At 42.9% G+C, this 14008-nt stretch overlaps 1 protein-coding gene across 1 annotated transcript in view; it reads right to left on the reverse strand.

The window, feature by feature from the left end:
• Positions 1–670: 670 nt before the first annotated feature.
• The window catches only part of LOC147701459 (insulin-like growth factor 3.L), a 237490-nt gene continuing 224152 nt past the window's right edge, over positions 671–14008 (reverse strand). The window contains exon 4 of the mRNA XM_086930134.1: positions 671–11360. Coding sequence (XP_086786260.1) covers positions 11347–11360 — 14 coding nt within the window. The 3' untranslated portion in view covers positions 671–11346. The remainder of the gene's footprint in view (positions 11361–14008) is intronic.

Below are 14008 nucleotides of genomic sequence, written 5' to 3' on the forward strand. Positions count from 1 at the left end.
ATCACCTCTAATGATTGTTTAGGTACAGGAAGGGGGGTTTCCCTTCCTGCACATAAACAATCATTGAAACAATGAGGTTTTTCAACTTCTATGTGTGCTAATGCAGCACACATAGAATTTGAAAAACGGCATTTAAGATTGTGTTTGTGCAGGAAGGGAACCTTTTCTGAACAAAAACAATCTCCCCACGACGCAGGCATCCTTGGACCATGGTGCAAGGGTACCTACGCCGGTGCATGGCAGCAGTTTGTGCACCAGCGCAGCAGGAAGCACAGAGATGCAACATATTGTTGTAAATATGTTGCATCCCTGTGCTTTGAAAGTGACTCAGTGTGGCGCAGCTAAATGGCTTGCATTCCGCACTGAGTCACTTTCTGGTAAATCTGCCCCATAATATTTATGTCAGACTACATTTCTGTATCCACCATTGTGGCTTCCAGTCATTCCCAGACATCTCACAATACCTTCAACATGTTCATGAACCACTAATGCACAGTGATATTACAAGCTCATTTCAGTTGGATCCCAATATGTGGGCCATCTTCAAGGTCGTCCTGGAATTCAGCTGGGTCCTACTCGAGCAGTAGAATAATAATTGCAGATTAAATGGGTCCCTGAAATCTCCATGAGCGCACACGAAACCAGAAAATTAAGTTCACTGAAAAATCCATCAGATCCACACATGCTGCCTTTTAATTTTTGTAGCACTTTATCACAGTTGCACCATACAACTTTACAATATAGAGTAATACAATTATAGCGCAAGAGTCAGTAAACACACCTCATTTTCAAACTTATTGTTATTAGACTATTTAAAGCACAGTCATACAAGCTTTTAAGGTGAGGAAAAGAAAGAAAAGCAGTTTCCTGCATGCAACACACTAAAAACTAACTATATATGATCCAATTTGTACAGTTGTATCATCTTCATAATGTTCTCATATTTAGCTTGCACCACCAAGGCCAAGATCTAATCCTCCTATTGTAAGGATGAACTCATGGACGTATAGATTTTGAAAGTCTGGAATTCCTGTGCAAGACATGTGCTTTGCCTTATTTGCGTTTCTTCAGAACTATGGCTAAATTGGATGCAGTTACTTCCACAGCAACATTAGACATTCCTGCGAGATGCTTGAAAGCATGCAAAATATTTTCAAATAAACAACTTCAGGTCTTGTGGGGCCTCTCAGAGGCATAGATGGTCTTACAGAAATCAAAAAAGCATTGAGAATATTCTTCTGGTTTGTGAGAAGGGTTACCTCAATGTTCGCTAAGCTCGGGATCTTCTTGATTTCCATCTATATCCGTAGTTCACCTCAACTACAGAGTACAACAGTACATTTTCAACGAGTCTTGACTATTATTGAATAAGTTTAGTAAGTATATTTACAACCTCATTTAAAGTTGAGCGGTAATGAAAAATACTCCAAATTGTAGAAAAATGATTCATCTCTAATGCAGACTAAACCTGCATATTCAGTTGCTTTTCAGACTTCATTTGCCCCCGGCTGTGTCCATTATTCCTTTTGGTTCTAAAAGCAATAATCTCCACGCTAATGGCTGCTATTAATACTATGGCCCAATAGACGCTATCAACTTCTGCAACCATCGGGGGCAGCTCAGCTGGGTGAATGGAAGGGACTGAGGAACAGCTAAGGTCTGTCAAAATGTGCTTCTCGCTTAAGCTTGCTTAGTTCCACTGTGTCAATTCATGGATCTTTTATATCAGTGTGGCTACTCTCTTAAGGTTAGAAAGGAAATCTGTTATGCATTTTGTCATATAGAACATATGTATAACTCACTTTTCTCATTATGTCCTACAGGTGGTCAAAAATCATATAATGAGGAAGGGGAATATCGTTGCAATATTGTAAGTATAAGTGTTATATTTAGCTCGGTCTGCTCAGCCATAAAGGTGAGTTGTGGAAAGCGACATGAGAAAGAGAATCTGCTCACAAAGTTGCGCAGAGGTCATTCAATTTCGATCAGGATTCAGTCTCTCTTGAATAGGACGTCAGCGGTCGGTGGTGCAGAGTAGCCACCCTTCTAGAGGCAAAGGGGCAGTTTCACAAGCCCCTTGTGCCACTTTTGCGTCACTTTTAACATGGGAAAAGTGACGCAAATGTGGCGCAAGGGGCTTGTAAATCTGCCCCAACATATTTAGTCCAGGGTCTAGAGATAGCTGTGTGATGCTGGAATCTGGGTGGTACCTCAAAACATTTTAAAAGGGTCAGTAATTCTGTTTTACACCATTGGCTGGTTTCAAGTGACTCTGGCATCTGACAAGTGCACAGCCCTCACAGTCATCTACCTTCAGCCCCAACATAACCCATAGGTAGTCACAATGAACATGCTGAACTTTGTTTAAATCTGTTTAGTTAACTAGCTCTTATCAGAGTCTTCCAACTGCCAGTTCAGGCACCACCCAGTGTTGCGTTAAAGTTAAACAAAAAAGGGCATCATGTTACATAAGACTTATTATTCAGGTCAATGTAAACACAACATAGGCTGCAGGATATCACATTATTGCTTAACAATTATAGGCCAATTAAAGCTGTTCATCACCAATTGTTAGACCCAGTTTTTTTCAAAACAGCACTTTGTTTAGGAAATGACAGTGCTTTTCAATCGAAAAACCTCTATTCTCTGAAGAAGCTGCGAGGCAGGTATTGAGTTAGCAACCTACATCTCTCTTGGTGGGGTGTTAGGCAGTCACTGAAGAACTGCACCCCCAAAGCGGCTTAGAGGTAAGCACTGATTATGTGCAATTCCAAGCGTAATATAGGCCTTGTAGTAAACCTTACCCCAAGTGCCTATTCAAACGTGGATATAGGTGTCCTGCACAAAGGCTTAGGCTTTGTCCCTACAAAACAGACTGATAAAATTAAGTAATGCTGTGAGATTGAGGTATTTTTTTGGAAAGTCCATGTCAAATGATTCTTTAAGGATCCGCAGTTCCACATGATAATCTGAGCAGGCGGTGACAAGTGTCACCGGAGCTCTAGACACCAAATAAATACACTACCAGAATCTCACGTCAACAGAATAAACAACACTCAGAATCTTGAGACAAGGAAAGACATTGTTATAAAACTTGCTGATAAGGGCAGAGCAATAGTGATACAGACCAGAGAAAAATGCCTACTAGCCTGTACCAGTCTCCTGTAAGATCATAGGAACTAAAAAACCCTAGCATCGACCCAACAAAGAAATAAATTAGGGGTTGAAATTCAAAATATAGTCAACAGGGCAAAGGAACAGGTGTCAATCAAAAAGGAGGCAGAGTTCTTAACAACTAAAAATGCCATATCTGCACATACTGCCCCAGATTCACAAACAATCGGACTAAGTCCCCATTATGTCAGGAATATGCTTGATCCTTGAACCTTTGTCAACATTTGTTGCCTGATTCCTATGACCCATAGTAATGGAGATGCTCTCATATTTGAAGGCACAAATCATTTGTTGAACACCCCTAATGGGATCGAATTTGAACCTGAAACAAAGTACATGATTGGGATTGTTGTGTACGCCCTATATACAAGCATTCACAAGATGCTAGCCTAAAAACCATAGAAGCACTCTTTCAACAAAGGCATTGGAAGACTCCCATTGAATTTATTATGATACTTGCAATACATGCTCATTGACAGGAGCTATCAGACTAAGAGCACATGCCGTTGTCTATAGTGACTGTGACACAGACAACATCCGCCCTTCTTTGCAAGGCAGTGAGACTGAACATTCTTGACAACATTTAAAAGATATCTGAGACTAAGAATGCCTGTTTTGCAGAATTGTGAGACTAAGAGTACCTGGGCATTCAGAGAGCAAAGCCTTTGTTTATGTCTAATGTCTAAAGTTGTTTCAGAGTTTCAACTTAGTCAGGATATTCTACTGCCTGTATTTTTGCCTTCTCTTTATCCATCTAAGACTCTGCTGTGCTACGAAGGGATGGATGTTTTACAGACTTTTCCATGGTGGACTGTTCTATGTTTCAACTTGTGCTGCAAAATGGTATGAAAGAAGCTACTTGATGCTAGCAGAGGGAATTATGCTAAAGAAAAAATATCCCTTGCTCTTCTAAAACCAGGAATTCTAATATTCAACATCTTCCGAGCTTCAGCTTTGGCTTCTGCAACACTGTCTGGCTCATGACAAAGTGAGCGATGGATAAGTTATGCTTATCCAGTATGTGTAAGTGACTGGTCTCTATCATCCCAGACCCAGCTTTGTTTTAGTTATGCATAACTACTGTAGCAGCTCTAGTCCTTCTATAGATGAGGATTCTGCAGGAGGAGGTTTTCTTTAGAAGAATAAGTAACGCTTTTTCCAAAGAGTCATCGGTCAGGATGGTAGATGAGGCTGTTTAATGGCATGTTGGAAGCAGCACCAACCAACTGCATTGCCCCACAAACACAGTTCACACTCCTTATTTTCCTTCAAAATAAAATCAACTCACTTGATCATTTAGTTTTGCCTCTTTAATTGGGTTCTGGGCTTCATCTGATTTCACTTAATTTTACAGTCCAAATTTGACCTGTTTTCTACTGTGAGCCAACTCTATCGCTGCTGAAGCATTCATTAATGGGGGGTTTAAGCTGGACTAGGACAGCTCTGAAATGAATGCTCGGCTCAAATCTAACGCATGGATGTCATGAGCCAGTCCTTCCTCTTATTGTGTCTTCTTGGGTAGCCAATGCTCAACACTTCCCATACGATTTGTCTGAGACGAGGCAATAATAACTCATAGTTATCAACAAATATTCTTGTTCAATCCACTTCCAGAGTCAGAAGTTAAACCTTCTCTTCACCACTCCCCTTGAAGCATTTCTAACGAGACATTTTTCTTTGCCACACCTTTTGGCTGCTCCATTCTTTCTCTAAGACCTTGATAACTATCGTGCCAGTTATGGCACAGCAAAACTGAAGGACCAGAAGACCTGATTTAGGCTAGCACCCCAGGCCAAAAATCTCCTATTACAAGTTTTCTTCCAGGAATTACTATTATCTAGATAACCTGGCGTTACAAGGCCTATTTGATGTGGGTTTGAATGATTCAGTGGAAAAATCTGCTCTGAGCAGGTGGAAAGTGTCAGTGGGAGGGCTGGTAAGGGTTGCTGGGCCAAGGTGGGTTGACAATGATCAAGCCTGGGTTGAGCGGGTCCAGCAAGAGCATTGCTGTCAGGCCAGGCCGGGCTGTGACCCTGCATGCAGCCACTGCCCCACAGTTTGTAACAGAGCCCAGTGTTTTCAGGCTCTGGATTATTGGGTGTAGTCTTAATCACCATGTGCCCTGGGACAGTTGGAATGATCTAACATTAGAAACGAAATGCTCAGCATACTGTGAACAGAATTCAGGATAAAATTGGATATAAAGAGAGGTGGGGTGGAAAATGTCCTCTGCATGGCTCTAGACAGCATGCTTCCTTGCCTCCAGTTCTCCACAGTTTGTTGCTTGTAGCCTCAGCACACGGTATGTTATGTTATGTTAATTAAAATTTGTAAAGCGCGCATACGCCCATGGGCTTCTTGGCGCTGAGGAGAGGTAAAAAACATGAGTGTATGTTGATGGTTCTCTGTGACACTGAATGTGACGGTGAGCTGTACTATTCTGCCTGGGGGGGGGGGGGGCACACCACGAGCACCCTCCTTTCTCTGAGTATGACTCCTGTCAACACACTGGGCTGTCTGTAGCACAATGAGAGTGGTGGCAGCAACAGACAACAGAGCCAGGACAGGCCTTCATCCCTGTTCACTGCCATGAAGAGTCACCTTCTGACCTTTCCTTTCATTTGTAAGTGGTCGGCCATTCTCCTGCAACCTGGCATTTACTCTGTTCATCCGAGGAATGGATGGCAAATGTGTTGTTACTGTTGCTCTCCAAGGCCACTATTTCCAAATGCCGCACTTGCAACCTCTTTGTAGATTATTAAACTACTGAGCTTGTAATTTTCACTACCAGAGTAATTTTCTGGATTGGGCACCATTAGTTCCATTGGAATGGAATCTTTAACAAAATAATGATCGTAATAACATCATACTTGATAGCCTGGCAGAGTCACACTAACCAATACGAATATGACTCAAAGCGGCTTTAAACATATGCAGCTTGTATTCAGTAACCTGAATTGTCTCAGCCAAAATCCCTGCTGAAACTGTAACCATAGATGCAGCTCATCAGGGCTCTTCTCAAAACATTCCATCTTCTCATTGCCTTAGCTCCCTGGTAGAGCTGGGGTCCTGCTGCCAGGCAGGGGAGAATAACCACAGCATTGGGTGCATGAGGAGCATGAAGCCACCCATCTTTGTGTGGTTACCTTGAGCAGGTAATGGAGAAGTGACAATGGCTTCTCTACCTTCATGGACCAGTTCGGGGTAAAGTTCAAAACAAATACACTCCCAGGCCGAAGGCCAGGCAGGTTACGCTTTCCTTCACGCTGATGATCTCACTAGGAGGTGGTTTTAGAAAAGATATTTCTCAAAAGCAGATGGCTTTAAGGTAAATCTACTTAACTCTTAATTCCATACATATACTCACTTTATGAATTAAGGATGAGAAAGTGCTGGCGTACCAACCTCTACATATGCTTAAATGAGGCGCTAAGAGCACGATGATCTTAGTGGCTATCACCTGGCCCCACAGATTTCATTACGTGATCTACAACTCGGTTCCTACTTTCTAGAAAAAAATCCTATTTGTAAAATGCGAACATATCACCCCTTAAGGGTTTTCAATGCGCTGGGAGCCATCAGGGAGATAAAGCGAGCTATTGTCCAGCATGATGCTGAGCTGAGCTGGCACAGGCACCAGGAATTGAACTGTGAGCCCTGCGCTCCAGAGTCAGCCACACTGACCGGTGCACCACAGTATTCTGGACCACTTGGAGACGGTGTGTCAAGTAATCAGGAAGCCGTTGTCGTAGTCCAGATGAGATAAGATCATAGCCTGAACTACGGATTTCTGCACATTCAAAGGTAGGAAGAACAGGAATTTTTTCAGCGTTCTTAGGATGCAGAGACATGACTTAACTACAGAGGTAACCTGCCTCTTCATAGTCAGGCCAAACTCAAATAGTACCCCCAAGTTCTTGGCTACGTCCGTCGGGGGAGGGTTAGGTGGGCAGTCTGCAGGCCAGCAAGCATCCATCCAGGCAAGGGGACAGGGCCAAACAGCAGAATTTCAATTTTGTCAGGATTGCGCTTAAGGTTGTTGGCACTGAGCCAACCCATGACTGCTTTTATACAAGCTGAGAAAGCCAACTTTAGGTCCGTCGAGGTTCCTTTGTATGAGAACAATAACTGCGTGTCTTCTGCATATGAAATTATTTTGTTGTTAAACCACTCAACCAACACAGCAAGGGGTGACATATAAATATTAACGAGCATTTGCAATGCAATAGGTCTCGCATTGTTTTTAGAGTTCAAGCTATTGGCGTTGTAACGGAAATGTTTTTTAGTTATGTGTTTTGTAGAAGGGGGTGGAGTGGATGTATGAGATGACAATAGTATGTTTTGCAATGAATGTAAAAGGAAGCACGTTGATGGTTTGATCTGGTGTATGGAGCATGTCAGCCGCTATGTGTGCCAGTGCAGCCATCAGATGTTCAAAACTGAGATTGATAACTGAGTTATAGAATTGGGTGGGAATAGTGGAATGTATTAATCAGAAATAGGCCATTAAATGCGGCAATGATGAACGGAACTGTAATCTATACAAATGGGGCACTGTAGAAAACACGACCAGAAGAACCCAACTTGGGGACTGCAGGTCCAGGCAGGGTGTCCTACCCTGGGGGGTCCCACAAGGCTCAGCGCTATCCCCCCTGCTATTTAACATCTATCTTCCACCTCTGGTTGAATCACTGGCAAAACTAGATTGCCAGGTGTTCAACTATGCTGACGACACCCAGCTATTAGTCCGAATCAATAATTGTCCCCAAGCTCAGCTCAATGTCCAGAATATACTACGGTTCACCATGAACTGGATGACCTTGAACTCACTAAAAGTGAATCCTGATAAGACAGAGGTGCTGGCCCTAACTACAAACCTTTTCTGCCCCATAGAGCTCAGTTCCACCCCAAGACCATTACCAATTGTAAAGAGTCTCGGCATCAAATTAGATGCTAAACTTACCCTCAACAATCAGGTGTCAGCAGTGGTGGGGAGCTGTACAAATCTGCTGTGACAACTTCGAAAACTGGGTGCCCTGCTGTCATTTTCTACCATGCGTACCGTTGTGACAGCCCTAATACTGTCACGCTTGGACTATGGTAATACAATATACACAGGGCTTCCAGAAAAACTTCTGGGGAATCTTCAGGTAGTCTTAAATGATACAGCAAGGCTGAGCTTTAAATCTCCAAGAAGAACACATGCTACCCCCCTGCTGAAACAGTTGCACTGGCTCCCTATTAGGCAGAGGATCAGGTTCAAGGCTCTGTGCATTGCGCACAAAGCCAAATATGGAATGGCACCAAAATATATCACAGACCGCCTGAAGCCCTATGTTCCTAGTAGGCACCTTTGGTCATCGGAGGCCAGCTTGCTGGCCTGCCAGCGTTTTAATAGAACCACCATGGGAGGACAGGCCTTTTCTGTTGTAATCCCCCAGGCCTGGAATAAACGTCCGGTTAATATACGAACGGAAACTATGTTACTGCCATTTAGGAAAAAACTCAAAACCATCTTGTTTACTGAGGCTTTCGGCTAAATCCACACAGTGCGCTGACTAGACCTATGGTGATTGGAGCTCTACAAATATAAAATAACAATAACAATAACAATGTAGCCTGAAAAGAATGCAGGCTTTAAAGGGTCCCAGAGGAGGAGAAAGCAAACGGTTATGGATTAGAGACGAGGGTAAGGTGTTCAAGATGCTGCAATGACAGCAGTAGAAAGAAGCCTGGTGTGACAGTTGAGACTACCATAATACCTGCCCAAACTGGGCGCAAATGAGATTCCATGCATGAACAAAAACAGAGGGAGGGATGGATTTGTGTCAATTGAAGAGACAGCGGTGCGTCTAGTGGCATACAAAGGGAAGAAGGGAGGGGAGGATGCAAGCAGAGAAGTCGGTGGTACGGTATCAGAGTGGAAAAAACGAGGTAAAAATGAGGGCAGCGCAGCTGGAGATCAGTGGAAGAGATGCTGAGTGCAGCCTGGACAGAGGGAGGGAGCTTGGAGAGTTTAGAGGCAGGGAAGTTGAGAGGGAAGGCAGGCTTGAAAAGAGAGCAAACGCAAGCCAGAAGCAGCAACCTCGGAGGGTTGTTGGGGGCGGGCATACACTGTTGTGGGAGGGGTGAGGTGGTGTGGGGAAGGGAACAAGGAGATTGAGAGTGACACAGTGGGTGCCGAAAATTAAGCGGCCACAAAGGTTTTATGGCAGGAACATGAGGAGAGGCAGGCCAACCTAAAAAAGAGTGTGCTTGAAGTTTGGGAAATAACATAAAGCTTAAAAGCAAATGTAACAGGGGCAGTCCTCATGGGAGGATATGAAAGCCCAGAACGAGAGACTACCATGCCTACTGACCAATCACAAGAGGTCATTAACAAACAAAAGTAAGATGAAGGCAATTGAAAAGATGGGCGGTGCTTAAAGCCCATATCCAGGAACAACATGCCTCGCAGAGCAGAGCATGCGCTACCCAGGCTCGACCTAAAAAGGGTCAGGCTAAGCGTGGAACCCTGAGGGACCCCACAGTGTAGGGATTTCACCTCAGAGCAAAATGGTCTCATCCAGACAGCGTGCCCTCTAAACTCAAGAAAGGAGGTGAGCCAGTCATACCAACAGCTGAGAGCCGGTGTAATAGAATCTTGTGAGAGACTATCGATTACCGAGAGATCTAGTAGAACCAGCGCAACGTTATAGCCGAGGTATAGGTTCCACATTATTAGCTCAGAGATCTCCAGCAGTGCTGTTTCAGTGCTATGTCAGCCTCTGGTCTGATTGTGAAGAATGGAGCACATTAGAAGATTCTATAAATTCAGAGAGCTGAGTATTGACGAGTTTTTAAAAATATGTTGAGGGGGCCTGAAGCAGGGAGATAGTACAGAAATTATAAAGATAGCCAAGACATGTCTTAATTTAACTCATGCATATCAGTGCGCAATCTGCAGATCCAGCATTGTTATTTTAAGAACAAAGCATGTGGGGATTCATGGTGTCCTACTCTTCTGATCAATTTATTTTAATATATGTTGACCTGTATATCAGGAAAAGAAGCACCATCCCCTGTTGGATCACATCCCGTATACATAGATGCTTGTACAATATGGATTCTTTATTGTCTTCATGAGTCTACCCTCGTGCATATATGGGAAAGTGGTGCCAAGATAATTTCAAAGACATGGGTTTATCAGTATGATGGTGGTTTGACCAAATAGGCTGGGCTTGGGCATAAGATACATATGAGTCTGGGTGTGCTTTTTCTAGGACTATCTGTATGGCAATGGCAGTATTTAAATGGTTGCTACAGGATACTAGTTATAGTAAATGGGTTTTTAGATATTGGTCTACAATGATCAACTGGACAATGAAAATCGAGTACTCAAGTAAAATACCAACTGAAACCACAATATCCCATTAGACATTGACAAATAACTATTGAAGACATGTTAAACCCGTTCCAAGATGCAACTGAAATCAACTGGAATTTTCTCTTGGGATTGTGCACGGTTTGATCTTGCCTTGCAATGACTTTGGTGAGTATCTGTTTTAACTTGCATAATCAATTAATTATGTGTACCATACAGTGTCTTGAAAGGATTTGTGCTCTTGTTCATTCAGATTGATGTTCAATCACACCAACCGCACTGCATAATCTATAAAAGTCTACTATCGATATGGATTGCATACTTTACTAAAACTATAAAATTCACCTTTTAGATCAACTTCGTGCTACATAAAAGGTAGGCAGCACATCATCGGGTTGTCTACCAAGAATTGATACTTTCTGTCTGTCTGTCTCTCTCTTTCTTTCTCTTATTACATTATTTGTTATTTCTTTGTAACACATTTTTCAAAGAGCTAGAGCTTAGAATCAAAGCCATTTTTAAGTCTCAGATCCTTTAGAGGAAGTTCCATCTTGTCCAGGTTTGAAGGTTCATTTTTGGAAAATTGTAGTGCCCTTAAGCATGAAAGTGGATGGATTTCAAACCACTGCTTCAGGTAGTTTGGGGACTTCAGATGTCCTCCATCACTGTGATGTTAGCTGGGGGTTTCTGAATCCGTGCACTGCCCCAGATATTGTTCCTTCGTATGATGACTTCCTTTCAGAAAAGTTGGCTTCCTAGTTGCATGTTCCATTACATCTGTCGAATAAGCTCACCGAATCCTTCTCTAACTAGGGCCTTTGTTCTAAAAGAGATAGAAAGACAATGTTTAGCATAGATCTGCCTCTTTACCCACAGTCAAAATTTACACTTTTTTCTTGTTTGAGGTGGGTGGAAGATATTTAAGCTAGAATGAAACAGGCCAATTTTAAAGAAGGTTGTTAAAGCGGCCATCCAGTGAGTTGTGTCACAATACGTCTCAAAACCCAGGCTGACAGCATCAGACAAAGGAACATTCTGGAATGCTTTACAATATCACAGGGCGGTAGTGGTGGTTTCGACAGTCGCACATCAAATTCTATAGTTTACTTGTTTTTTGTTGTTGCTTCTAGTATATCATTTTTAGAGATTACGGTGCCCTTCAAGGTAACAGAAACATGCCACTACCAAGGATGTTGAGTCAACAGATGTTTCTTGAAAACCCGTTGTTAACATTCTGGAATGCTTATTGTTGATGAATGTTAGTAATGTAGGGTTGGGTAAAGAGAACTGGTTTTGCTCTACAATGAATGGTCCCTTTAACTCCTTGCGTGCTTCTGTCGGCCAAAGTCGTCGCGTGCACTACCTTCGTAGTGCTGCGCACGTCCGTTGGCCGGCGCGGCCCTGCCCACTCCGCTGAACCATTGCGGTTAAGCAACAGCCTGAAAGTGCCTGTAGGTGACATCATATCTCCTCTGAGCTACTTTCTTTGTAGCCATCTTTATTTAGAGCACGGGAAAAATGGATGCCCACTCCTGAGTGAAGGTGCCATCATTGATCACTCACAATGGAGAAGAAGCTTTTCAGGATGGCCAAGCGAAGTAACTCTTTGTAGACCATTTATGGAAAGTAAAAAGGTTTTATTAAATAGGGCCTATTTTAAAAATATTTATGTGGGGAGTAAGTTATCTGTGTAAAGGTGTTGGCTTTGAAGTCACAAATCATTATTCCATTCCTCCCTTTCAACTAGTGGGCACGTTTTGTGAAGTTACAGAACCTTTTGTATCTGGGGCTCCACTGTACTCCACTGTAACTTTTGTAAGAGGCGCCATATATATAATATATTATGTAAAGCTACTCATTCTGTCAGGAAGAGACACACAAGACATTTGCCATGGATTTGGGGTAATTTGCAAACAAATGTCACATATCAGCACTGGCATCCTGTGTACGGTAATGAAAACATTATATATTAAGTCATCCAAATGTACAGTGAATCTCTGATATGAAAACACTTACAGCAATTTAGGTGATGACTGGTGTTAAACACAAGATGGAGAATATTTATAACAAAACTTTAGAAAGTTGAGCTTGCTGCATTTTAAAGTAGTAATTCACTTTCAATCAAACAGGGAATTAGCAAATTTGCGTGATCAAGCAGGACATTAGCACTTCAGAAATGGTTATTCTCAGCAAAACCCTCTATGACAAGACTGTAAATGCAACCCATGCTTCCTAACAGAAATTTGGTTCAACTCCTTCTCACAAACCGGTATAAAGTAACCTCTAGGAGGATTAATCTGCTGTGTCCTGCAAGAAGCAATCAAACCTTAGACCCAAACTATAAAATCTTTGAAGATCTAGTCAACAGTTTTTGGATATCTCTCTAAGCTACTATTCCTTGGTATCATCTCTCACCCTCCTGTTAGGGATAATCTGTTATTGGGAAATGATGTGAGCGCATAGCCTCAAATTTATTAACTCTAAATGAAGTCATATTCTGGGAGAATGTAAATTTCAAAGGTTGGGGTATGTACTCCCACGGTTTTAGGCAATGGCCTCACTGAACATTACTCTCAATTTACTCTAAGGGAGGAGAGAATGGATTAGTTACTTACCTGTAATCCTAGTTCTCTTCCAGGGGTATCCTCATCAAAGTCATAATCATTAGAATATTCCCACCCATGCGCGGACCCCGGAAACATTATATTATATGTGCTCCACATATATATATCCATATATATATAAACATGCTGGAGGGTCAGCTTTTACAAAAACTGGGTCGGAGTCAGCTGGCTTGTATTTTTCTGGATGCGAGCCGGCACCGCTTTAATAGCCGCTGGAGTTAGGAAAATGCCTTTGACAGGATCCATAATTCCCGGGACCAAGGGCAGTAATGGACGAGAAACAGATTTTTGATGCAGTGTTTCAAAAATCACTGTCGTAGCCATTTCAATGTTCAGTTTCTTAGCCCCTCTCTGCAGGACATCCAGATAAGTGTTGATGTCGTCCACCGGAGAAACTCTGGAGATTGGGAGAATAATTTCTCCTGGAAGATCGGGTTGAGGACAAAGAAGAAGAAGAAGATGGAGTTCTTCCACTCCTGCGATGAGCACCGTGCCTCTTTTCACGTGACCTTCTTGTATGCTCCTCCCTTCTGGGAGAACGAGACCTGGCCGGCACTTACCTTCTGGGAGAACGAGATCTGGATGGCCTCCTCACAGGCGATCTTTCTGCTTGGCGCCTGGGAGGGCTGCGTCTGTCCACTTCTTCCACCAATCTTTGGAGTAGAGACCTGTGCTCAGGACTGGCGTACTCCCGCATCCGCTTGGCAGCCCCTGAATCTCGCCAACGATCCAACAGTTGATACCATCTAGGGGACAACCTCACCCCCTCCGAAGAAGGATCTGTCCGCCGTAAAGGAGATCTATTGACTGGACTTCTGGACCTTGAGGGTGATCTTGAGGCACCAGA

Source organism: Lissotriton vulgaris, chromosome 7 (assembly GCF_964263255.1).
Source record: "Lissotriton vulgaris chromosome 7, aLisVul1.2, whole genome shotgun sequence".
Classification (NCBI taxonomy): domain Eukaryota; kingdom Metazoa; phylum Chordata; class Amphibia; order Caudata; family Salamandridae; genus Lissotriton; species Lissotriton vulgaris.